Source organism: Amyelois transitella, chromosome 17 (assembly GCF_032362555.1).
Source record: "Amyelois transitella isolate CPQ chromosome 17, ilAmyTran1.1, whole genome shotgun sequence".
NCBI classification, from domain to species: Eukaryota; Metazoa; Arthropoda; class Insecta; order Lepidoptera; family Pyralidae; genus Amyelois; species Amyelois transitella.
Genome location: NC_083520.1, coordinates 10,000,001 through 10,026,259, shown reverse-complemented (window position 1 = coordinate 10,026,259; position 26,259 = coordinate 10,000,001). Strand labels below are relative to the sequence as shown.

General features: G+C 37.4%; 1 protein-coding gene across 1 annotated transcript in view; it reads right to left on the bottom strand.

Moving 5' to 3' along the window:
- LOC106142369 (golgin subfamily A member 4) overlaps positions 1-26,259 on the bottom strand; it is a 78,959-nt gene that overhangs the window by 31,046 nt on the left and 21,654 nt on the right. Inside the window, exons 9-19 of the mRNA XM_060948998.1 lie at positions 21,247-21,347; positions 20,372-20,512; positions 16,692-16,957; positions 15,985-16,091; positions 14,975-15,102; positions 14,422-14,551; positions 12,447-12,614; positions 10,986-11,033; positions 10,201-10,560; positions 9,232-9,363; positions 8,318-8,491 (exon numbers count right to left, since the gene is read on the bottom strand). Coding sequence (XP_060804981.1) covers positions 8,318-8,491; positions 9,232-9,363; positions 10,201-10,560; positions 10,986-11,033; positions 12,447-12,614; positions 14,422-14,551; positions 14,975-15,102; positions 15,985-16,091; positions 16,692-16,957; positions 20,372-20,512; positions 21,247-21,347 — 1,755 coding nt within the window. The remainder of the gene's footprint in view (positions 1-8,317; positions 8,492-9,231; positions 9,364-10,200; positions 10,561-10,985; positions 11,034-12,446; positions 12,615-14,421; positions 14,552-14,974; positions 15,103-15,984; positions 16,092-16,691; positions 16,958-20,371; positions 20,513-21,246; positions 21,348-26,259) is intronic.

The window sequence follows — 26,259 nt, the reverse complement described above, 5'->3', positions numbered from 1 at the left end:
CCGGTAAAGTTTACACTTTACCAATGAATAAATGAAAGAAACTAACAATGAAATAAAATATATTAACAACATACAACTGCGCTCATTCGACTACCGCATCCAGACCCCGTACATTCTCACATCCGCGTCATCTATATATAAATCCAGCGTAGGGCTGTCAGTTCACGCCCGTTCTTCCCGAGTTGTGCAATCTGGATGTGGGTCGCGGTCGAGACCATTGTTTACTTGTTGCATCGATTGCCGCTTTATTAGATCCGTGTTGTCATGCCAAGATTTAGAAACTGCTTAATTTCACTACTTAATAGCCCGGTTAAATAGGGCTGATTTCTTAATAAAAAATGTACGTCCAATACCGAGTGATATGGAATGAGATGCCTTATACACAACAAACAGCGAAAAATATGATTGAAGCAAGTCAGAATTGTGCTGTTCCCCTTGTGTCTGTATGGTACATACCTTTTTAAATTTGCGGGCGGAAACGTTTATTATACACACCAAAAGGGGCTCGATTTTTCGATAAGTCTGCTGTGACCACTAAGAGGTATCACCAATATTACATCGAATTTTTTTTTGCGTATTTTGAGGCTGAGAAACTAAGTTTATTATAGACACTAATGCCCATAAGGAGTTTTCGATTATTACCGAGTTTATTATAGATACTTTCGATTAGTAAGTAATGAACACTTAGAGGTTTTACCAAATTAACCACTGAAACAAAAAAACAGCGCATTTCACGGGTGGAATACATACCTAGTGTATTCTACAAACACCAATGATCGTGAGTGGGTCTCGATTAGAAAACCATACGAGTGGCAGCCCTGATGACACAACCAATAAAATCTCTCCCTCACAAACTGGCGAGCTGATCCCGCGCATTAGGGTCGACGAATTAACGAATGGGTTCTCTTTGATACGAGCGAATAGTAAATGCTGTTACAGACAGACGAACTGACTCACTCAGTAGCTGCACTTAATTTGTAGTCAGCATTTACTTTAATTTGTTTCATTTTATCTGAATATAGACAGACTTCCTCATTTATTATTCGCCATATCTATATATATGTATATTCATAAACGTACACAGTTTTTATTCATAAAGTTTTTCTGTTTGGTCAGCTCGTTGACTTGTATTTACATAAATTTAACGGGTATAGATGTACTCTAGGAAAATGGCGTGATTTTAATTATGTATTATGTATATAACGGGTGTATCTATGAACATTGGCAGGGCATAAAATCTTTCGTTTCGCTCTATCGCCTAAAGATAGACGGAGAGGATGGGACATCTATCTTGTCTACGTTGGTAAAAAACCCGATGATATTTATTTAGTGAACAAAACTAAAGGAATTGCGGAATCTCATTCTATGGACATCCAACTTTTATCATAGTGCTGAAATATTATCTTACCTTTATTGGACTTTATTATTAATTTCATTTCAAAATTTCATTTACATTAAAAATACACTATCTCTAAATCTCCATTAGAGCATTAAGCCATCCATCTAAACGTGACCTTGTCTTGCGATTCTTGACTCTATCTACCCAGTAACATAAAGGCGTGATATGAGTACCTATATGTACAAAATAAAGGTACGTCCACACAAATAAAGTTACCCATTCATAAATTAGCAACAAATGTTCACGCGTAACAAAATACATCGTGATGAGTAGTTTCTATTTACGACTTACGTGTCAAGCTTTCCCCCTTTCTTCTAAATATAGTGAAACTTATATGGTTTACTTACCAACAAAACAAAATTAACATAGCAATTTTATTTTGTTGATTTTAAAAGCAGCTTACGCCGTGCCTAGGCAGATGGTGTTCAATGAGTAAAAACTGTACTAGATTAATGTGCATTATCCCTTTTACGACATTCATGGGAAAGAGACGGAGTGGTCCTATTCTTAATAGTTACGGTACAGCTAAAAGATGTTGGTCCAAGATCCCAGAGCTGTAAGACACAACTTATTTTCTAAAGAATGGATCTTTCGATTCTCAGTAGTCTTTCATGTACTTTTAATACCTGCATGTTTGTGAGACTTGCCCTGTGACACCTGCGCAGGTACCAGGCGAGAAAGGTAACTAAAAATCACAGTTACTTAACTTAAATTTTTATGACTGATTTTTATATATATTTTATAGACTATTACTCTGAAGTCATATCAGAGAAGTCAGACGCTTTCCATGCGCCAAAACTTTTGTCAGACGCTTTAAAGCTCTATCAAAAAAAAATTAACTTAATTTATTTTTAAATGTCTGACTTTTATATATGTTATTCAGATAACTATTACAAAGTTGTATTAAATCAGTCAGACAGTTTGTAATGACCAAACACCCCTTAAACACAAGAATTACTCAGCCTCGAGTATGAGCGCGATAGCACAATGCGCATGCGCGTCAGAGTAAAATATCTAATATTTGAAAAGTACTTACTGTTTTTGTTTATAAATAGGGGAAAATGAATTTTTTTGTAGCAATAGCCTTTCAAAAAGAATGATTTTTATTTTATTTAAAAAAATATATCTATTATAATAATTTCAATAAAAAAATAATTAATTATGATTAATCAATTGAATATTTATTTTATTGTCTCTTTATCATCTTCATCATCAAAATAATCATTTGAATTTTCATCATTTATTAAATCTCTATACTGTCCACTCAAGTCATCGTCCTCATCATCAGTTAGATTGTCGTTGCTGGCAGAATTTTCCGTAAAAATAAAATCATAAACAATTAAAAAATAGTATAGTAATAGTAAACCTATAACATATAAATATAAGTGAAAGGCGACTAAGGGATAGGCTTACAAACTTGGGATTCTTTTTTAGGCGATGGGCGAGCAACCTATCACTATTTGAATCTCAATTCTATCATTAAGCCAAATAGCTGAACGTGGCCATTTAGTCTTTTCAAGACTGTTGGCTCTGTCTACCCCGCAAGGGATATAGACATGACCATATGTATGTAGTCTTCTTTAATTTCGACACCACCGCAACGGCTTCGATGGTCCAGTGGTTAGCGCGTGAGACTGTGAAGTTGGCGGTCCGAGTTCGAGTCCCAACAATAACAAGATATATATTATTTTTTATTAAAAATGTTTTTTTTTTTGTGTTGTTTGAGTATTTATTAAAAAAACTGAAAATATAATCATACGGTAAAAATATTTTGTCTGTACATTTAATATTTTGACTGAAAAAAAATAGAGAATTTTTTTTTAAATTTTTTGTCTGTCTGTCTGTATCAGACTGTATGATTAAGATTCAACTCGAACTTTACGCGGACGACGTCGCGGGCAACAGCTAGTATGCAACATATTTTATTATTTTAAAAATGATTAATTATTATTTTAATTATAAATTTCATCGTATTTGAATAGATATGCAAAAATATGAAATTGAAAACAGTAAGTACTTTTCAAATATTAGATATTTTACTCTGACGCGCATGCGCATTGTGCTATCGCGCTCATACTCGAGGCTGAGTAATTCTTGTGTTTAAGGGGTGTTTGGTCATTACAAACTGTCTGACTGATTTAATACAACTTTGTAATAGTTATCTGAATAACATATATAAAAGTCAGACATTTAAAAATAAATTAAGTTAATTTTTTTTTGATAGAGCTTTAAAGCGTCTGACAAAAGTTTTGGCGCATGGAAAGCGTCTGACTTCTCTGATATGACTTCAGAGTAATAGTCTATAAAATATATATAAAAATCAGTCATAAAAATTTAAGTTAAGTAACTGTGATTTTAAGTTACCTTTCTCGCCTGGTACCTGCGCAGGTGTCACCGGGCAAGTCTCACAAACATGCAGGTATTAAAAGTACATGAAAGACTACTGAGTATCGAAAGATCCATTCTTTAGAAAATAAGTTGTGTCTTACGGCTCTGGGATCTTGCTCTAGTGAATGATCTGCGTACAATAACAACAAATTTAATTTAAGCCTGAAACAAAAAGAGACGTGCTATCACCGGTGCAGTAGGAGTCGCGGCCAAAACAGATCTTAACTGGGGCTGCGCGAGAGTGTCTAATGTCAGGTGTACAAAATATATTGTCACCGTTAGAAACTTTCTTATTAACCGGTTCTTAGAAAATTTATAAACAGCACAGTCTTTTTTTTAAGGTGTGAAATAGGCATTTGAGGGTTACTTGCTTCCTTAATTAACCTTTTCAATGAATTAATGTAATCAACATTATATACGTGATATGGCCATATAGACATATTTATTTACGACGAAGAATATTATATTTGTAATTAATATATATAATTAGTTTATCTTAGCCATAGAGAAACAACACCTTCATAGTAATTTTAAAATGTATCCGCCTTCTAGAATTCTTAAATTGTACCCAATACACAATCCTTTGCTTCAAGACAGTGTACGGTCAAACAAAATTCACTACGCAATTAAATTAAAATAATAATGTGATCTTAACATTTTTTTCTTAGGAAAGCAAAACAAACATACTAAACACTGCAATAAAAATACCTTAAAATATTATCGAATTTTCAATAAGAGCCTTGAGTTTTTTAATGTAGACTGTACCGCGACCTATTCACGTACGGCGGTTATTTACGCGTCAGTTAAGACGTGATTTTATAACAAACAGACGCATTGAAACTAAATTATTGTATGCTAAACATATCGAGAACAAATCCTATTGGATCATGCGTCTATGATTGATAGGAGACAGGGGTTTATTATAAGCATTTTATCTAAATAAAAGCATATTAAGGGTGTATTTGTTTTATATTTATTTTAGTTGATTTGATCCAAAAATTTTGATCCCGTTGAATTTAACTAAACTTCTCTTGTAGCAGATATATGTGTACATAACTATTTGTACGCCAAATTTAAGTGCGATATATTTTGGGGTGTATTTGTTTTATATTTATTTTAGTGGATTTGATTAAAAAAAATAATGTCGTTAGAATTCACTTAATATCTCTTGTAGCAGATTCAACAACTTGTTTGCCAAGTACGTGTATTACACGCCGTGTGGTTCCCGGCACCATTACAAAAAAGAATAGGACCACTCCATCTCTTTCCCACGGATGTCGTAAAAGGCGACTAAGGGATAGGCTTATAAACTTGAGATTCCTCTTTTAGGCGATGGGCTAGCAACCTGTCACTATTTGAATCTCAATTCTATCACTAAGCCAAACAGCTGAGCGTGGCCTACCAGTCTTTTCAAGACTGGTGGCTCTGTCTACCCCGCTAGGGATATAGACGTGATCATATGTATGTATGTATATGTACGTATATTATATTTCAGTCTGAGTATAGCGGGAGACTTTAAAATCCCAAGTGCTACATAAACTCACATTAAAAAATAACTCTTCTATAAATATATTATTTTTTCACAATCTGCATGTCTATTTTAAAACGGTGCCGTGACAATGAAAAATACAGAAATACTGCCAACTATTACTATTTCAACAGTAGGAAGGATCTGTAAGAGACTTCTCTTGATCTTCTGAAATCTTGACTTTTAATTTGCTAGAAAAATGAGTTAGATAGAAATATAAAACTCTTTATTGCACCATAATAGTAAGTATTGTACCTTGTGGTTCCCGGCACCAAAACAAAAGAGAATAGGACCACTCCATCTCTTTCCCATGGATGTCGTAAATAGCGACTAAGGGATAGGCTTACAAACTTGGGGTTCTTTTTTAGGCGATGGGTTAGCAACCTGTCACTATTTGAATCTCAATTCTATCATTAAGCCAAATAGCTGAACGTGGCCTTTCAGTCTTTTCAAGACTGTCGGCTCTCTCTACCCCGCAATGGATATATAAGACGTGACCATATGTATGTATGTATGTAGAGTAAAACATACAAAACAGCACATAACAGATAAAGATGGTACAAAGGCGGACTTATAGCTAATGCAATGTCTTCCAGTCAACCTTTGGTTGAAAGGAAACCAGCTCCCAATTCCGTCCGCTTGTCTTATCCCTTAGTTTTCATTCACGTGATATTTTCAGGAAATTCTTTCCCATATCTCTCATAAACTCCTTATACCAAATTTAAGCTTCCTATACCCAAATCTTTATTTCGGCTGTAAGTAATATGCAATACATAAAAAAATTAACGTCCTTTGTTTAGTTCTAAATCAATCTGAAAAGCTTTTAGTAAAATCAACAAGAGTTTGTCTATCTATGTAGCGCCGAACTTTAAATAAACCCGTGGACCAATGCCAAAACTATCAATGAACCGATTTACTTCAATATAGGTTTTGTGAAAAAAATATATCGCGTACATAACCAATAATTACTTGGGCGAGCCTAATAGTATGAAAAAAACAATTGCAAAGTTAAGGATGATTTTCGGACAGATCACAAAAACTTGCCAATAAAAACATAATAGTGAAAGGAGTATGTTATGTATGTATTAACGTTTGGGGCAAAAATAAATCCCAACTTTTATTATAAATGCTAAAGTGAGTTTGTTTGTTTGTTACCCCTTCATGGGTTATCTTCTGAATTGATCTTCTTGAAATATCCCATATATATATAATTAAGAGTCTGAAGTAGGACATAGGGTACCTCTCATCCCGGTGAAAGCTATACTTCCTGTGGGATTTGCGAAAAAGCCTAATTTGACCTTAAAACCAATTTTGTGTCATAATGTCCAATGTATAACAATTGGAAAATAACAACAGCTCACTTTCTTCCCATCTCTGACTATTCATGAATCGAAAAAACTTAAAACCACGAATCTTTCCCGGAGGAGTACACCTTTCCAATTTGCCAGGATCCCTTCTTTACATACATATGATCACGTCTATATCCCTAGCGGGGTAGACAGAGCAACCAGTCTTGAAAAGACTGATAGGCCACGCTCAGCTGTTTGGCTTAGTCATAGAATTGAGATTCAAATAGTGACAGGTTGCTAGCCCATCGCCTAAAAGAGGAATCCCAAGTTTATAAGCCTATGCCTTAGTCGCCTTTTACGACATCCGTGGGAAAGAGATGGAGTGGTCCTTTTCTTTTTTGTAATGGTGCCGGGAACCACACAGCACTTCCTTATCCATATTTATTATTCAATATCCCTTCTTTCACTTTCATAACTCTCTTCATTCGTCATAACGAAGATACCCTCCATATTGTCCAGCCGGAACCTTGGTGCACTTGGCTTGGTTCATTTGGAGTTGGCAGCGCGCCCAAGTTTATTTTGATAGTCGAAACATATCACACAAACATGGGATTTGGAAGAATTTTGTCATATCAGATTGCTTAATATCATGCCGTTTGCTTCCCGGTAAAATAGGATGGAAAGAATCATTTCAAATTTATCCGTTGATGTCGCTAGAGTCGATTTACAAAAAATGTAAGCTAACCATTGAGCGTTATATACATATTAACTAATATAAACCTATTGTAGGCATAGTTCTCGTCTAGCCAAATACTGTTTTTAATATTAACTCCGACGTCAAATACGTACAGGTGCTTACATATCAGTCAAACGGCTGGTTTTTACCTCAAGTTTAATGGCATTCATAGGCACACGAGATTTTTATTTTGTTTGTAAGTTCCTTGTGTGGTTTAGGGGTATAGATAGATAAAACTCTTTATTGTACCATAAGAGTAAAACATACAAAAAAGACAGAGATGGCACAAAGGCGGACCTGTCGCTAATGCAATCTCTTCCAGTCAACCTTTGGGTGGATGGTGGTGGTGGTATATAAAGAGATGATAAGTTCCATTCCTAATATTAAGACCAATGTACCTACACTTAGTTGACGGCCTCTTAGTGGCCTACTTAGTGGCGCAGCGGTAGTACGCTTGACTGTGACACCGGAGGTCCCGGGTTCGAATCCCGGCCAAGGCATGATGAGAAAAGAACTTTTTCTGATTGGCCTGGGTTTGTATGTTTATCTTTATAAGTATTTATTATAAAATACAGTATCGTAGAGTTAGTATCTCGTAACACAAGTCTCGAACTTAGTTCGAGGCTAACTCAATCTGTGTAATTTGTCCCGTATATACATACATAGTGTCACCTCTATCACCTTACGGGGTAGACAGAGCCAATAGTCCCAAAAAGACTGAATGGCCACGCTCAGCTGTTCGGCTTGATGATGGAATTGAGATCCAAACAGTGACAGGTTGCTAGCCCATCGCCAAAAAAAAAGGATCGCAATTTCACAAGCCCAACCCTTATACGCCTTTTACGACATCCATGGGAAAGAGATGGAGTGGTCCTATTCTTTTTTGTATCGGTGCCGGGGAAGTGACCTAATGAGACCTTTTCAACCTAAAAATAAAGTTCTGTTTTTTTTATTTTTATTTATCATTTGCCCCTGACCTGAGCTACGTTCCTGAGCTGCTCCCGCTGCATCTCCAGGTCGGCGATGCGCTTGAGCGCCGCGTCCTCGGCGCGCCACTGCGCCAGCAGGCACTCCCACACGCCCGCCAGCTCGCCCGCGCGGGGGCTGGGGGGGGACACGTCTGGGGACGTGGGCTGTTGGAGGGGAAACACCTGTTAAACATCCCCCCGACAACATATAGTTAAGTACATTATCGCTGATTTGTGAGCCATCGATAATGGAAAAGGTTGTGTTGACATAAATAGGAAAGTTGCAGAAGATGGTTTAGAATGGAAGAGACCAATTATTGAATTAATTTCTAAAGATCACTTGTTTAGAGAAGGCGTTCATGGATTTCAAGGACACTTCTGGAAACGTGGGCTGTTGGAGGAAAAATAACAATATAACAGTTCAAAAATTAACGATAAATTTTAACAGATTACAGCTGGTTTTTAGGTCATCGAGAGTCAAGTTCATCGCTAGCGGCTATAAGCAATAGGGAGGCTGCAAATGTTGCTAAATAATGGACAACTTTCCACGTCACGCCTCCTCGTAAACTGGCCTTAAGATAAAACCCTATTAATGAAATTACTCTTACATATAGTCACATCCCTTGCGGGGTAGACAGAGCCAACAGTCTTGAAAAACTTAAAGGCCACGTACAGCTGTTTGGCTTAATGATAGAATTAAGACTCAAATAGAGACAGGTTGCTAGCCCATCGCCTAAATGAAGAATCCCAAGTTTATAAGCCTATCCCTTAATCGCCTTTTACTTTTCATGGGAAAGAGATGGAGTGGTCCTATTCTTTTTATATTTGTACCGGGAACCACAGGGCATAAATAAAATTACTCTTAACTATTACTAATCAAAAATGGCGTTCTAATCAAGGGGAAAATACCAGAAGGAACCAACCTCCGCTCCAGCATTCTTCTGGTCCCGTATAGAGACGTCCTCGCTGGGCTCGCTGCAGGCCGCTGAACACACCTCGTGCGAGCGCTGCAGCTGCTGAGTGCGGCGGTGGATGCGATCCTCTATACACGCGCACTGCATTGAAATAAAATAAATAAATATATAGGTACGGGACAAATTACACTGATTGAGTTAGCCTCGAAGTAAGTCCGAAACTTGTGTTACGAGATACTAACTCAACGATACTATATTTTATAATAAATACTTATATAGATAAACATCCAAGACCCAGGACAATCAGAAAAAGTTCTTTTTCTCATCATGCCTTGACCGGGATTTGAACCCGGGACCTCTGGTGTCACAGACAAGCGTACTACCGCTGAGCCACAGAGGCCGTCGAGAAAGATACTTTATTGTACTTATTAAAAAATAATTTGCAGATATCTGATACATCAGCTGAAGTTTTAAGGTACACGCAAACATTATCACCGTTCGCTCATCTTATTTTCCTCTAAGCGTTTGTCCTAACTGCTCTTTGAGAAGACTCGAGTCCACCTACGACTGACTGCGAGTGGGTAAGACAGATAATTGAAGAAGAAGCTGCAGTGTAGTTTGTTCCGCCGCTTCTTCTACACATGCGCTTTGGAAGCGGTAGTAGTTATAATTAGATTTAAGTAATGTGACGTCAATAAGTGATACCTTGTATCCAATTTTAAAATAAATCTATTCTATTCTATTCTTAAAAAATTACACGGAGCAACACCCATCTGTCGTCCTGGGCTCCGAATTTCCTAACTTCAAGAAAGCTACCTGATCCACCTCGGATTGACGTATTAAGTGGACTAGAACTATAATTTCATTCACCAATTAAGACACATGTGAATGAAATAAAGTGCATCAATTTTAAAAATATCACTTTTCTCATATACCCCCAAAATTCCACGACGTTACTAGACTCAAAAATGATCTCACCTGTTCCTTAATCTTCTCCATCAACTCCGAATATTTATCCTCCTCCTGGCCACACTTCACACACATGACATCACTCTGCTCCGCTTGTTCGCTCTTCAGCGACTCCAACTCCCCGAGCACGGCCCTCATCTTGCCATCTCTCTCATCTATAGTCTTCTTCATCTCCTCTAACTGCTGCATAATCTCCGCCTCGTGATTGGTCTTCTGTTCCAGTTGACTCTCCAAGTTGGCGATGATGTCTCGGAGAAGGGTAATCTTCTCTTCTGTAGCTTTTAATTCCTCGTCTGAAGACGCTTTGCGAGTTTCAAGCTCATTTATTATTTGGTTCATCTCGCGAGTTTGGGCTTCCAGTTGCTCCACCTATGTTTAAAAAAAGAACATTTTTTCTAATTTCCTATGGAAAATAAACAATTTCTCTAACTAAGGCATAACAAGTCATTAAACTTACAGAATATTATGATAGTACCAAAATACAGTCGATTTCAATAGAAACTGAATACTCTATTGAATAGAAACGGCAGCAATTCTTTACGGTCATTTAAACGTGAGCGTACATTTACTTGTTAATGGAAAATTGAGTTAGTTATGTTACCGAGTAAGCATGCTGTTAAATGTGCAAGTGATGTAAAAAACATACAAAATGATCAATTCTCAACGTCAATTTAATTTTCAAGCATGCAGATAAAATATTAAAGCTATTCTTTTAAAAACTACATTGCGACTACATCCAAACTAATGTTAAAACAGACTGAAGCAGTAAGAATATGACAGATAGCGACACTTACGTATGCGTGCTGTTTGCGACAGTCGCAGTGCGTCCGCAAGCGGTACATCTGTGCGTGAACGATTACATCTAACTACTGATGGACTGAACACTATATTTTATTTAATTAAAACATACAGTCTTTAGATTTAAGAGATCAATTTTTGTAAATTGATCTCCGGTGAAAACGCTGCAGTGTAGTTTGTTCGACGCTTCTTCTACACATGCGCTTTGGAAGCGGTAGTAGTTATAATTAGATTTAAGTGATGTGACGTCAATAAGTGATATCTTGTATCCAATTTTGAAAATAAATCTTTTCTATTCTTGTTCAAAATTTCATTTAGTTACTTAAGACCATTTATATGTTTTCGCGTGAGTGTAGCAAAATGATATTGAAATTATTACAACAAAAAATATGGTAGGTACCAGTTAGTGCCTAATTATTATTGACAAAATGAGAACCGATATAAACGATATTATTAAATAAAACATTGATCAGGTACTTTTTTGGACAAATTTCATCTTTTCACAGTCAGGCAAGAGACCAAACAACTAACCTAAGGTAAGGTCACTTTCGTGGACTCAGCCAGGAATTTATATATTATATTAATTGACTTAATTCGTACTTTCAATTCATGCACAATGAATAACAATACAGTTTCGGTATTACACGGTGCTATCTATTAAAAAATAAACATACATAAATCACGCCTCTTTCCCGGAAGAGTAGGCAGATACTACATCTTTAAATAAAAAATTGTCACAAAAAAATTATCTTCAAATTTTTGACGTTTATAAGCTGAATTGTCATAAAGACGAATTATAGTGTTCAGTCCACAAATAAGCAAGGGGTTATTATAAACAAACATAGGACAATGTTAAATAGCAGAGTGTACAGTAAACCACATAGAAAACTATACCATTTGCGTATCGCAGACATACCGAAAGAGGTAAACTCATCTATGAGGCTCACTGTACATTATAATCTGATTTTGTTATTTCCTTACAGACACCATAACCGTGCATCTTGTGTTAATAGAGGAATTACCAAAATAAAACGAAATGAGATATTTTCTAAGCATGAGTTTATACAGTTAGGTAATATAAAATTATCTTCGGTATGAGAAGTGGTCTTCTATGTACCTTAACCAAGATAAAAAAAAACTAATAAGATATATTATGAAATCTCAACGAATAAAAATACTCATGACATACCTATACAACCACTTCTCTTACAGTCAGTTTTTTTCAACCCATTTGACAGACGCAGGGGACTCTTATTAGTAAGAACAAAAAGACGGATATAGGGTTTCAAACTGAAACCATCTGTTGTTTCAGTGAATATTTCGTCCAATCAACTTTACTTGGGATAAGTCGGTTTCGGAAATAACTAATAAACCTTTTTACAACTGAGTTTTCGAGGTCGGCGAGCCTGCTTGTTCACGAGCCTGTATATATAGATGATAGGCTGAGTGACACCCACCTCGCTGAGGATCCGAGCGTTGCTCTGCAGCCGCGCGCTGAGCCGCAGGTTGTCCTGGCGGAGGTCGGCGAGCCTGCGCGCGAACTCGTCTCTCTCGGCCTCGCGCTCGCTCGCTTGCTCCTCCACGAACTGCCGCGTCGAGCGCAGCTGCCGGTTCGCCGCTTCCAACTGGGCGAGGTATTGCTAATTAATGGATTTGAATTTCGAAATTCGAGCGTTCGCTTGACAACACGATTGGAATTGTCCCATCTTTATTACTACATCCCAAACTTATTGAAGTTTGACGTTAATTTAAAAAAGAGGGACCATAAAATTTTGACATTTAACATCTGTCACAGAGATCGAGTTAATCTTAAGGACAGAATCAGAAAGTTTTACGGGAAATCATCCTTTATCCACTTTCACTCTTTTGAATCTGTGACTTTCAGGTTGAACATCCAAGGTGAATCAACACATGCTTGTCTATGGATAAAAATAATTCTGAAGCTGCTTCACAAGTTTTTTACACGCAAGTTTTTTACACCTTGGATAGATATCCCATTAGCATAAAAATAAACGGGTTTTATTGGTTTAGTTTTGCAAAACAAATTTCAAATTCTTAAAAGTGAACTATTATTGGTACTTTTTACTTTCAAGAAATCAAACTACATTTTTCGAAAAAAAAATGTGATTTAAAAATAATAATTTTCATGTTGCCGTAATTAATAATCTATATATACAATTTGAAATAAAAATTAGATATGTTGTGCAAATAAAAGAACTAGACTTAAGCCATGCGACGGTGACGACAAAATTTTGACACAAAATTTGTCCAAATATAATTAAAAAAATATTCAATTTATTAACATTAAAAACTATAAGTTTTGAAGTAAACAATTTCCTCAATCTATTCCGAAAACTCATGCAAAAGAATTAAAGCGACGTATCATCTTCTGATCAGTTATAACTTGATCATTTGAGATTCAAATTACTTAGAATTTTGAACATAAAGAAGACTAATAAAAATATCAAAACTGATACTTGGACAAATTCGTGTGTGTTTTACCTTCTCGCAGCATATCTTATGGACGGGAGATTCAGTCGTCCGCTTAACCTGCGTGCGGCGTGCCAATTCAAACATCAACATATAATATATTACATACATATATATTTAACATAATATATTTCGTGTCGATAGCTGCTACATCATAAATTAATATTGATATATTGGTGGATAAGACGTATAGCTCTGGTGATATTAAATGTTTGTCTTTTTTTCAAATGATAAATACTTAAGAGGCTTATAATATACAAGCTTGTGTAAAGTGTGCAATAAATCTAAATTTACTAGCACACAGAAAAAAAATTGTAAAAATGTCCAAGTTCTTGTATTTGCTGACAGTAGAACCTACAATTTCTTGAGTAGCATCATAACGTTATAACATTACGGAGGTTGTCTTAAGAAACACTTTTAAGAATCACTATTGTAAAACTTGCTGTTGGTCATCCAAATATATGAAATAAAATAAACACTGAAAATTTTTAAAAATAAGTCTAGGAGCGTAGTCCTCGATTTGTGACGTCGTATGTGATTTTCTTCAAGAATAGACCTCTAAAGAGTCGATGCTGGAACGTGTTTTGTATGGAATCCAAAAAAGTATTTCAGCATAGGTACATTGTCCACTGATAAGATCAAACATATCCGTGCCAATTCTTCTTTTTACACGAAACAGATCCCGAGCACGGCCCCGATGAGATTTTAACGCGACCAAGTCTATAATAACGTTTAGCGAAAAACAAGATATGTGTCTTATATAGTGAGAAACAAGACTTGTACATACCTGCTTTTTAGGCGATGGGCACGCAACCTGTCACTATTCGAATCTCAATTCTATCATCAAGCCAAATAGCTGAACGTGGCCATTCAGTCTTTTCAAGACTGTCGTCTCTGTCTACCCCGCAAGTGATATAGTCGTGACCATATGTATGTACACACCTGCTGCTGCAGATCGTCCCTCTCCCGCTGCAGCACGTCGACGTCTTGCCGCAGCGCCGCGTCGGGCGAGCGCGGCGGCGCGGCGCGTGCGCGCGCGCACGCGGCCGGCTGCGGGCAGCCCGTGCCGTAGCTGTAACGGCGGTCATGGTGTCGTTGTCGTTCAAACTCGTACAACGTGTAACGTCAGCAAAAACAACCGTTGTTTTTTGTGAAACTCGCATAAGGTGTATGGTCAGCAAATAAAACCGTTGTTTTTTGTGAAACTCATACAACGTGTATGTATGTATCGTCAGCAAAAAAACGAGTTCTTTTTTATTTTGTAAAATATTTGTTTTGCGTAATGATTGTCCTCATGACAGTTTTTTTTCACATTCTAACTCTACTTCCGTTTCTTTATCTCTTTTTTTTTTGCTAACAAACACCGGAATACAAAAAGTACAATACAATCAATTACGAAGTCAGAAATCAGTTTTCTATTCAAATAACTAGCTTGTTTGTAAACAAAAACTATTGGTTCTCCTAAAAAACATGAAAAATAAAATAAAAATCTTACCCCTCGGCTATAACATCGGTGGAGGGTCGCTCGGTCATGAGATGAGCTATCTTCATCATGGCGGCTTCTAGGTCCGACCTGAGCAGATTCTCGCGATGCAAACACTCCGCCATCGCTTCTTCCATCGTCTGCAAACAAAATAACAAATATTAAGTCATTGATTTTACATACCTAGGCCATGGCCTACAAGAACAATCCCAAGATAATAAGCCATTCTCTTTCTCTTTGGAAATAGTCATAGTCTTTGGAAAAATATGGAGTCGTCCTGTCCGTACCGTGTGGTTCCCGGCACCAATAAAAAAAGAATAGGACCACTCCATCTCGTTCCCATGGATGTCTTAAAAGGCGACTAAGGGATATGCTTATAAACTTGGGATTCTACTTGTAGGCGATGGACTAGCAACCTGTCACTATTTGTATCTCAATTCTATCATTAAGCCAAACAGCTGAACGTGGCCTATCAGTCTTTTCAAGACCGTTGGCTCTGTCTTCTCCACAAGGTATGGACGTGATTATATGTATGTATGTATGCCGTCCTATCCTTATGTGCCGGGAACCATACGGCACCATTAGAAATTTGACTGTTTGAATATTAATTCCATTATTAAGCCGAATAGCCAATACAGCTGAAAGAGGGCTAACAGACTAAACTTAAAGATTGTTGGCTCTGTCTTCCCTACTAGAAACTGTCCACATTTTCGACCTCTCGTGTTTAATTTATAATCCGGATAACATTCGTAACATTCTAAACGATTCGACCAATTACAGACGAGCTTTTAATTTTACGCTTCTTTAAAATACGGCAAATAACACACAGCTCTCTGATTGGTCCTTACCTTACCTATACGCGTGAAATTAGAAAGTTTATGAATTTACAGAAATTTGAACGTAAAATAATACAAATAATTTCTCAAAAACCTACATAAGTTTATAAACTTGCTAGGAAATTTATAAATTTGCGGTTTTTGTTTTTTCCCGGTGACATACAGATCTGATAATGATGGACTCACCTTCCTGTGAGTGTCGCAGTTGTCGCACGTCTTCGTGTCGTAGTCTTGAACGAGCTCGCTGATCTGCACTGGGTTGGCGTCGATCATCTTGGACTCGTTGCGGGTTTCTGAAATACATATATATTATTCTAGCAAACATTGGACGAATGATTTACAAGAACTTTACATCAGAAGTAGACAAAGGCTTCATGATTTGTCTCACTTAATCGAAAACATTAATATAGGAGATGAAGATGGACATGTAGAAGAAACAAAATCATGGAGAGATCGTGGTGAGTGGGTAGATGTATGATGATGAGATGATGCCTCTACATAAACTCCCGGTAAAGAGACGTGATCAGATCAAACGTATGTAAGAAATTTATATATACTTAATTTTATTTAAATCTATAAAAATAAAAATTCATCTACCAAACAACTTGGGTTCGAAAATACTCTTTCTAACCGTTGGTCTGATTTTGATGAAATTTAAATTGAATGTCAACTTTTGATGATCACTAGATTTTTAAGTTCGTAGGGCATCGAAATCGGTTAAGTAGTATTTAAATCGTGTTCGCGAGATGGAAGTTCGCGGCGAACATCTAGTGCAAATATTTTAACACCGGAAATGACAGTGCGCAATTGATTGAAAATCGGCATACAGAAAGCATTGATGGCACTAAAGAAGCTACGATTACACAAATACAAAATAATTCAAAAAAACTTACTGCTCAATCTAGAAGACAGTTCTAGCAACTCGTGAGCCTCAACCCTTAGCCTTTTTAAGGAATTCTCCAACTCCTTCTTGATGTCCAAGCTCAAATCCCGTTGTTCCTGAAGAAAGCCAACCACTCCTTCGTCGTCCAACTCCGCCAGGATAGAGTTGAGATCCGGGGCGAAATGCACGTGCTTCCCTCGGGAAACCAGGCTGGAGGATAGGTTGAGATCGGAGATGTTTGGAGTCGCCGGCCGGGAGTCTTCGGAACAGAATGTTCTGGAAAGAGATCACTCTTTTCGTTTAAAGAATGAAAATTTGTCTCAACGAATAATTTCGTGATTGTTTTCTCCTGCATTAGGTCTCAAATTAGACATAAATTTTTATCTCTATTTGTCATTTTTTGAAGGTTCACTTGAAGGGAACACTTTAGTACTTTGCTTAAAAAAATGTTGTTTTAAGGCTAAATAAAGTTTGAAATACATACATATGGTCACGTCTATATCCCTTGCGGGGTGGACAGAACCAATAGTCTTGAAAAGATTGAATGGCCACGTTCAGCTATTTGGCTGAACGTTGTTTGAAATATATAATAAATTAAAGACATTTGACAGAAAGATATACGCTTGACGGCCTCTGTGGCGCAGCGGTAGTGCGCTTGTCTGTGTCACCGGAGGTCCCGGGTTCGAATCCCGGCCAGGGCATAATGAGAAACGAACTTTCTCTGATTGGCCTGGGTCTTGGATGTTTATCTATGTACGTATTTATTATAAAATATAGTATCGTTGAGTTAGTATCTCGTAACACAAGTTTCGAACTTACTTCGAGGCTAACTCAATCTGTGTAATTTGTCCCGTATATATTTATTTATTTATTTTTTATTTCCTTGCCCTCCTTAACCATGAATGGCTGCTGTTGGTGGATCCATATTATTCTACATCTGTGATGGGTCTTATCTTCACCAGAACGAAGAAACGCCTAGTTGATGTTTAAGGAGTGCTCGTTTATTTTTCCCTTTTATTATATTGGTAGACAGAGTCAACAGTCTTGCAAAGATTGAAAGGCCACGTTCAGTTGCATGGCTTTATAAATGGGATTGAGATTCAAATAGTGACAGGTTGCTAGTCCATCGCCTACAAGAAGTTGATTAACCTATACCTTAGTCGCCTTTAACGATTTATTTTTCCCTTTTTATCTCTGAATATTAATATTTTTGATTAAAAACTCCATCTGATTTTGGACTTCCCCCTGTACAGATCAGTAAAACAAACTCTTAGTTAGCAAATAAACGTTGAAAACCCATAACACAAACCATAATAACTCACGGAACTGCAGTTTATGAATCAAGTAGAACTCATTAAATATCACACGTTGAACAACTGGCGTCGCGCCAGTCTCTATTAATAATATGATATTATTAATAATGCGTGTGGTTCCCGGCACTAATAAAAAAAAAGAATAGGACTACTCCGTCCTTTTCCCATTGATGTCGTTAAAGGCGGCTAAGGGATATGCCTAATGCTTATAAACTTGGGATTCTTTTTAGGCAATGGGCTAGCAACCTGCCACTATTTGAATCTCAATTTTATCATCAAGCCAAACAGCTAAACGAGGCCTTTCAGTCTTTACAAGACTGTTAGTTTTATTTTCATTAATGACGCCATAAAAGTGAATTTTTTTGTGGGTTTAATAATTGGGATAGTAATTAGTAGACAGGTTCAATGTGATTTGATTGATGCCTAAAAATAACCTCTTAACCAATTTTTAAGTCCGTACGGAAAAAAATTACCCTTAAATCAAATTAAGATTATGGAATTTGAGAAAACAAACTACTCAGAACTGAATCCTTAAAAATACAAGTGGCGCCGCCCTAGTGGAATATAACAAGTACTAATTATAATAAGGTCATGCACACATCGCGTATACTATCGGCTCGCGTGGCACAAAAATAGTACACTTAATTAGTGTTAAGTGGGAGACGTCTAAATCAGGATTACCCGAATCTGGGCATCCGTTCAAGGGTGTTCTGAGAACGAGTGACTAAGTTGAAGGCTAAGTTTGTACTTATACGAGACTTAACGGTTCATGATAATCCGGACTTAATGTATCTTCAGTAGAATGGTGATCTGAGAAAAAAAAAATGAGTCCGCTCTGCAAGTGAGTTTATTTATGATCTTACAAATGGGAAATTAACGTCTTTTTACAGCTTAAATGGTTGGCGAAATTCTGTTTGTTTTTTTTTTTACGATGTTTAAGACGTTTTAAAGAAATTATGCCTAATAGAAGGAGAAATTTGTTTGTTTAACTGACTGACAATGCATATCCCCAATCCGCTGACTTTAGAGTTTTGAAATTTAGTAGGTATGTTCGTTTTTATGTGTTCTGGGTCATTAAGAGATAATTTCCCAAAATCACACGGGATGTGGAATTAAGAAGATGTTTAGATTTTGGGCGGGGGCAACCACAAAATGATTTAAATAAGCCAAATACAGATATAAGTTTTTTAGAGTGATGTATTATTTAATTTAAATTACAAAAATTAATCACTCAATTGACTAAACATAATGCAAAAGAACCGCCATTTTGTCTCGTTCATTCCTTCGTACACTGTGCTAGAAGACGGACATTGCCTTTAAAAGACAATATAACTTGTTAATCTACGTTAACTCTATTGTTTAATATCTCCAATAACCTCATTCAAAATATAAAGCTTTATAACTAAGGGCTAAGCAAGCCGAGTCTTGAAAAGACTTATAGGCCACGTTCAGCTGTTTGGCTTAATGATAGAATAGAGATTCAAATAGAGAAAGGTTGCCAGCCCATCGCCTAAAAAATCCCAAGTTTGTAAGCCTATCCCTTAGTCGCCTTTTACGACATCCACGGGAAAGCGATGGAGTGGTCCCATTCTTTTTTTTGTACCGGCACCAGTACAAAGAGACAAAGGCGACAAACAAGACAAATAATTTTCCATCAACTAAAGTGAATACCATCATTTGCTCAAAGGCGTGAAATGATAACTCAACTCAACTCAGGGTCTGCTTCACACGTGACAAGGTGTCGAAATGTCACAAGTGGAGTGGTGAACTGAATCATACGACCCATATTATCGCGGGCGAAAATACTCCTGGCGGGGCACTCGGCGTCCGCGTTCCGCACTTGCTACTTTTAATAATCCTACTACTATTATAAAGGCGAAAGTTTGTATGGATGTTTGTTACTCTTTCACGCAAAAACTACTGAACCGATTACCATGAAATTTGGTATGTAGGTAGCTGAAGACCCAGAATAACACATAGGCTACTGTTTATCCCAGAGTTCCCGCGGGATTGATAGGGTTTCCATGCGGACGAAGTCGCGGGCGGCCTCTAGTAACAATATACTTATTTTACCCATCTGATACTACAATTGGGTTAATTCAATACTATTATATTTATTATTCATCCGTGTGGTTCCCGGTACCAATACAAAAAAGAATAGGACCACTCCATCTCTTTCCCATGGATGTCGTAAAAGGCGACTAAGGGATAGGCTTACAAACTTGTGATTCCTTTTTAGGCGATGGGCTAGCAACCTGTCACTATTTGAATCTCGATTCCATCTTAAAGCATAACGTAGCCTATCAGTCTTTACAAGGCTCTGTTTACCCCGCAAGGGATATAGGCGTGACCATATGTATGTATGTATGTAACTCACTCGTCGTTGTCACAGCTCACGAGCCGGTGCAGCAGCTGCGCCACCACGGTCCTGTTCAGCTCGTCCTCGGCGGTCGCGCAGTACGCCACCAGCTGCCCCACCACGCGGTGCAGACTCACCGCCACGCGTTTCAGCCCATCCCTGGGAAAGAACTTCAAAGTTTAAAGGGTTCCTCGTGAGAGAAACTGGGAGGTTTTCGTTATCGGTGTGATAGGATCATTTTATCAGGAACTTTTATATGTAGATGACATTGTATTACATACTTCAGTTTTCCTGTTTATGAATATAAATTCTATCTACAGTTATATATATTTATTATTGGCAAGGACCACCTCCACCTTTTATTGTTAATCATAGGAGGCATCTTAAGCACCACTGATTCAGAAGTGCCTAAAAACGGTGACATACATTATAAGTTACACTGGTCCTTAGAAATTAAAAAGTTAATTTTATAGTTAATTTCCACGTAAAGTAATTTAACATAGTGTGCTTCTCTTCCCGTAAAGATTGTAAAGTCGACCAAGGTAAAGTCTAATACCCATAGAAGCAAAGCCTCGGGCGAATGTACGTATAGTAATATTCCTACAAGGCATTCAAATTTTATTCACACAAAAAGCATGTGGCGACGTCACTAATGTCAGACAACAACTGTCAATCATAGCGAAGAAAATGACGCGCTCAGCCAATAGCAAATCTAAATCGCGATTACAAAGATATCACAGATTGGAGCATATATACATATACAACCTCCGACTCAACATCGTCTGTCGCGCGGTTCCCCAGGCATCACACCCAGCCTGGCGGAAGATCTTCCCTTTGGTGGCGTTCGAGCCGAATCATCGCTCCTGCTACAAGCACATAACGACCAAAATTACCTCTCCTTCGTGACCTCCTCAAGATGCCTGTTCTGGTCGAAGCTGATGTTGCGGCGCTGTTTCCATTTGTCTTCCGAAAGCTCGTCGCGGAGGCTCGACAGCTGAAACAAAACAATGACAATTACTTCATCTTCTCCAGAAAGAAGACCTCTCACCCACCTCTCTTCCTTACTTCTTCTTCTTCTTGGGAGTTAATACTGGTTACTCTTCACACACCTCGAGAAGACTCGGAGTGCGCCCCTTTAACCATAATCCTGGTTTAAGTCGGGTTTTTATATGAAGCGACTCCCGTCTGAATTCCGCCACCTTTGCAGACACTTATCAGGAGATTCACCAGAAAAATTGCCTAATTTTTCACTTCTTATTTGAACCCACTTCATAAAATACAACGTGATTAGAATCATATCAGCATCATAAATTGTTAGATCTTGTATTATGTAAGCGATTGTATTAGGGAACGTCCTTGGTCGAATCAGTAATGATGCGCAGAAAAGCACAGGGTTGAATCCCACTTCGGCCATGTACCGATGACTATTCTCGAAGTTATGTACATTAGTTTGAATACTAACTGATGTTTTTGAGGTAACGTGCACATTCAGACAACTAGATGTGTAAACATTATTGATCTCATACGGGTTACTTTTAACTGCAAAGGATGCGGAGGTCAGATGGGAGTCGCTTCGTGTAAAAACCTGACTCACCTAATCCAGGACCCATAGTCAGAGGCATACCCCGGGCTCCTCTTCAGAGTGGTGAGGATGCAACCGGGACTAAAATTGGGAGGCGTCTAAGCATGTGTTCGTCACCTCTTGTACCTATGCCTGTCAGTCTAATCATCTTACAATTTACGAAGAACACTTCATTTACAGACAAAAACATTCAATTCGATGTAAATCCATTTATCAACGAGTATTTTAACTCGTTATAATTTGTGTTGATAAGTATGACAGCTGTTAAAGCAAGCATTCTAAGTTATATCGCTGTCTCACTCCTATTTCAGGTAGTCCCGCCCTGCTGTCAAAATCATTATCCTAGATTTAAAGAAAACACCTTTTTTATAGAATATAATTTACCAAAAATCTCCTCAGCATCACCATAATGAGGTCATCACATTTTAAAGCACTATTACGTCACAAGACACTAAATATTCACTAAATACAGTCTTTGTAACACTGGAAAGTTCACACATGTCCATTTTTTATTTCAAGTCTCTAAGAAATCAAATATATTATAGGATTACCTACATGTTTACAGATAAAACGTACCTACCGTGTGGTTCCCGGCACCAATAAAAAAAAAGAATAGGACCATTCCTGCTCTTTCCCATGGATGTCGTAAAAGGCGATTAAGGGATAGGTTTATAAACTTGGGATTCTTCTTTTATGCGATAGGCTAGCAACCTGTCACTATTTGAATCTCAATTCTATCATAAAATCTGAACGTGACCTATCAACCTTTTCAAGATTGTTGGCATGTCTACCCCGCAAAGGATATAGACGTGATATGTATCAGTGTAAGATATAACGAAAGAAATATGTAGGGATCGTGGCAAATAAAGAGATGTAGTGTCATTATCATTTACGTTTGTATGTTTCTTAATAAATCTAAACAAGATAGATATATAGGTACAAAAATCTTTCAACCACAAGGTTCCAGGGCTGACTTAACTACCTACGCATTTGAGTTTAACCTTGATCAAACTTTACGTCTGTTTATAATAAACATCAATAAAAAAGATACGTGCGTTAAAAATAATTGGTCAAAACAATTGGAAAGCTGACATTAAACTCAAATTTTTCAATTCCCAAAGCACCCCTGAAAGACGAGATGTATTATCACAAAATCAAACTAAACATAAAATAATGATAAAAGACAAGTTCGAGCGGCCCCAGATGACCTAACAAGGTCTCAAGGATCGTGTTATCTGTCCGACTGTTTACTATAGGGTCGTTGAATGCGGCGCGTAAGCATTCTATATTAATAGTTCAACTGTTCAACAATAGAATCGGTACTTTTCCATACATGTTCTGATACGCTAGTGCCGTGTAGTTCCCGTCACCAATAAAAAATAGAATAGGACCACTCCTTCTTTTTCCCATGGAAGTCGTAAAAGACGACTACGAGATGGGCTTGTTAACTTGGGATTATTTTTTTAGGCGATGCGCTAGCAACCTGTCACTATTTGAATTTCAATTCTATCATCAAGCCAAAAAGCTGAACGTTGTCAGTCTTTTGCAAGACTATTGGCTCTGTCTACCCCGCAAGGGATATAGACGTGACTATATGTATGTATGTACTAATAAAGCTTATCAACAGATCAATTAACTAGCAAAATCACTACCTTTAGCTGCTTTCTCACTATACAAGTCCAAAAAGAGCGCCAAAACAAATTGAGCACTTCACAAATAATTTAATTGAATTGACATTACTTTGACTGACCGAACATAAGCACAACTTACTAAACATATACTTAACGAACTCACATTGTTTCCAAAAAAATCAGCACTGCTAATATTCGCTTGATTTTATTATACTTCTTATAAATACAACTGCATTATAAACAAGTAAGTAAATCGACTGCGTAATAATAAAACTACCCGCAAACCAAAAAAAAAAAAACAAACGTTGTATGCAGCCAGAAATAAGATGCTAGAAAAAAGAAAATAAAAAAACGACAAGCGCGAGTCGTCAGAATGTTGATACTTCAAAGGGCGCAATTATAATGATTTTGCCAATATATGGTCTTAATGTGTGTGGCCAGTCGTCTTGGATTTGTAGTGATTTTATAGTGTAAGAAATCCTTAAAATTATGCTATAAAAAATTTATCGTATTCAACGTTATAAAATTAAGCTTAGTGCGGGCAAAACAATCTTTTGTTATATTTTTTTGGATATTGTTTGCTGTTTAGGGAATATCATGTCTGTTTTATTGTGGAACCAACCTTGCAAGGCAATAAGAACAGTAAAACTCTAAATATGGACCGTTGAGTGTTTGTCGATAATAATGTATGTACTGTTCATAACCCATAAACCACAAAACATAAACTCTCAATTATAAATAAACTGTAAACATCTCAGCAGTTTGTTTACATATAAAATTCGACCAAATTCCTGTGCAACCACAATATTTCCGTTTTTTTTTCTTTCCATCGAGCCCCTAAAAATACTGCTACCACGTGTAAACTTGGAAGACCAGACGGATGCACATGTGTTGGCGTTCACAGATGCAATAACGACTCTATTCCAACGACATAAGAAACAATTTTGTTTTAACGTTTTTAAGTAATAGCGTGCGACCAAAGCACGGGCGTTGATGAGCATGTTACAGCGTATTCGAATGTGGGACTCTGTTGATAGGGAAATGTGGATATGAACGTTAAATATCTCGTTGTATTAGGTTAGTGTGCGAGAATTTAAAATTGAGGCAGATTGAAGACAAAACATGCCCAATATCAATCAAAGAAAATCGATAGAAGAGGACTCGAAGACCAATTTGTGGGGACATCCCTACGCCACAAGTCACAACAAAAGTCAAAACAGCGATAAGTCTAAATCGCGCAAGCAAAAATTTCACGTATTGGAGACATATTGAACATCGTCGGAGCCACGGTTCCACAGGCATGACACCTAGCCTGGCGCTTCAACTTTGACCTGAATGATATTTATACTAACTTGAATTCAATATTACGATAAAAATAGAAAAGTTGATTATTTGAAAGAAGTATATAATTGTGGGAAACTCTCTTTCTCTCATCTTTGCGCATGCAGTTGCACCTTTTACCATAGTGCTTCGGGCCTGGGGTCCGCTTTCCTTAAAGCCATACAGCTGAACGTGACCTTACAGTATTTTTTATACTGTTGGCTCAATCAACCCCGCAAGGTATATAGACGTGACTAAATGTATATATGTGTGTGCCTACAACAGGAGCGACGTACAACGAAATACCAAAAAAAAGTTACCCCTATTTACTGCAAATAAGTCTCTGCTTACCACTCCGGAAAAGAGGCGTGATTTTATGTATGTATGTATGTTAGTATACAAAATCTAAGTTGCAGTTCAGGGCTACGATTCCGTTCACAAGTGCTAACGGCCCCTCGTGAACAGCCCTTTATTCTCGCCGCTTGATTATACCCACTTATTGATGTTACGATACGAGATTGTAAACAAACATTTCACACACTGAATGAAACCACTGTGCAGCCGCGTATCCAATAAGTAATGTTCGCAATGCTGGGTTGGTTATCGGTAGATTGGACAGCAGATTGAACTTGACGTTATTGAAGAAAATGCTGCAGTGCAATTTGTTACCGATTCTTCTGCACTGACGAAAGCGGCAGTAAACTTAACAGAGTAATTTATTTGATGTCAACCAATGTTGTGAAACCAAAAGATATGACAATTATTGAGTGATGCTTGTAATGTCGCCGTGTGGTTCCCGGCACAAATATACAAAAGGAATAGGACCACTGTATCTCTTTCCCATGGATGTCGTAAAAGGCGACTAAGGGACAGTCTTATTAACTTGGGATTCTTCATTAAGGCGATGGGCTAGCAACCTGTTGCTATTCGAATCTCAATTCTTTTATCACGCCAAACAGCTGAGCGTGGCCTTTCAATATTTACGGGACTGTTGGCTCTGTCTACCCCGCAAGGGATATAGACGTGACTATATGAATGTACTTATTTTTTATATCAAAATGTAACAGAGGCAAAATCCTTTTATATTACTATTACCAACCCTAGCGTAACTGGAATAGATGATTGTGATTTGCGTTGATGACAAATTTAATGATTCGAATGGGGCTCGGCTGGAACAATTTAGGGGAATCAATAGTTTTCAATGGGAGTTTCGACGAAGCGATGTTATCCGTTCACTTTTTAGAACGCGGAATCACGAGTTAATTGTTCATTTTATTTTAAAGCGGTGTGGTTCTATGATGAGAGTTATGAATGTGGATGAAGCGAAGGTAGAGTATGCAGAGATCGTGGCAAGTGGAAAGAGGTAGTCTCTG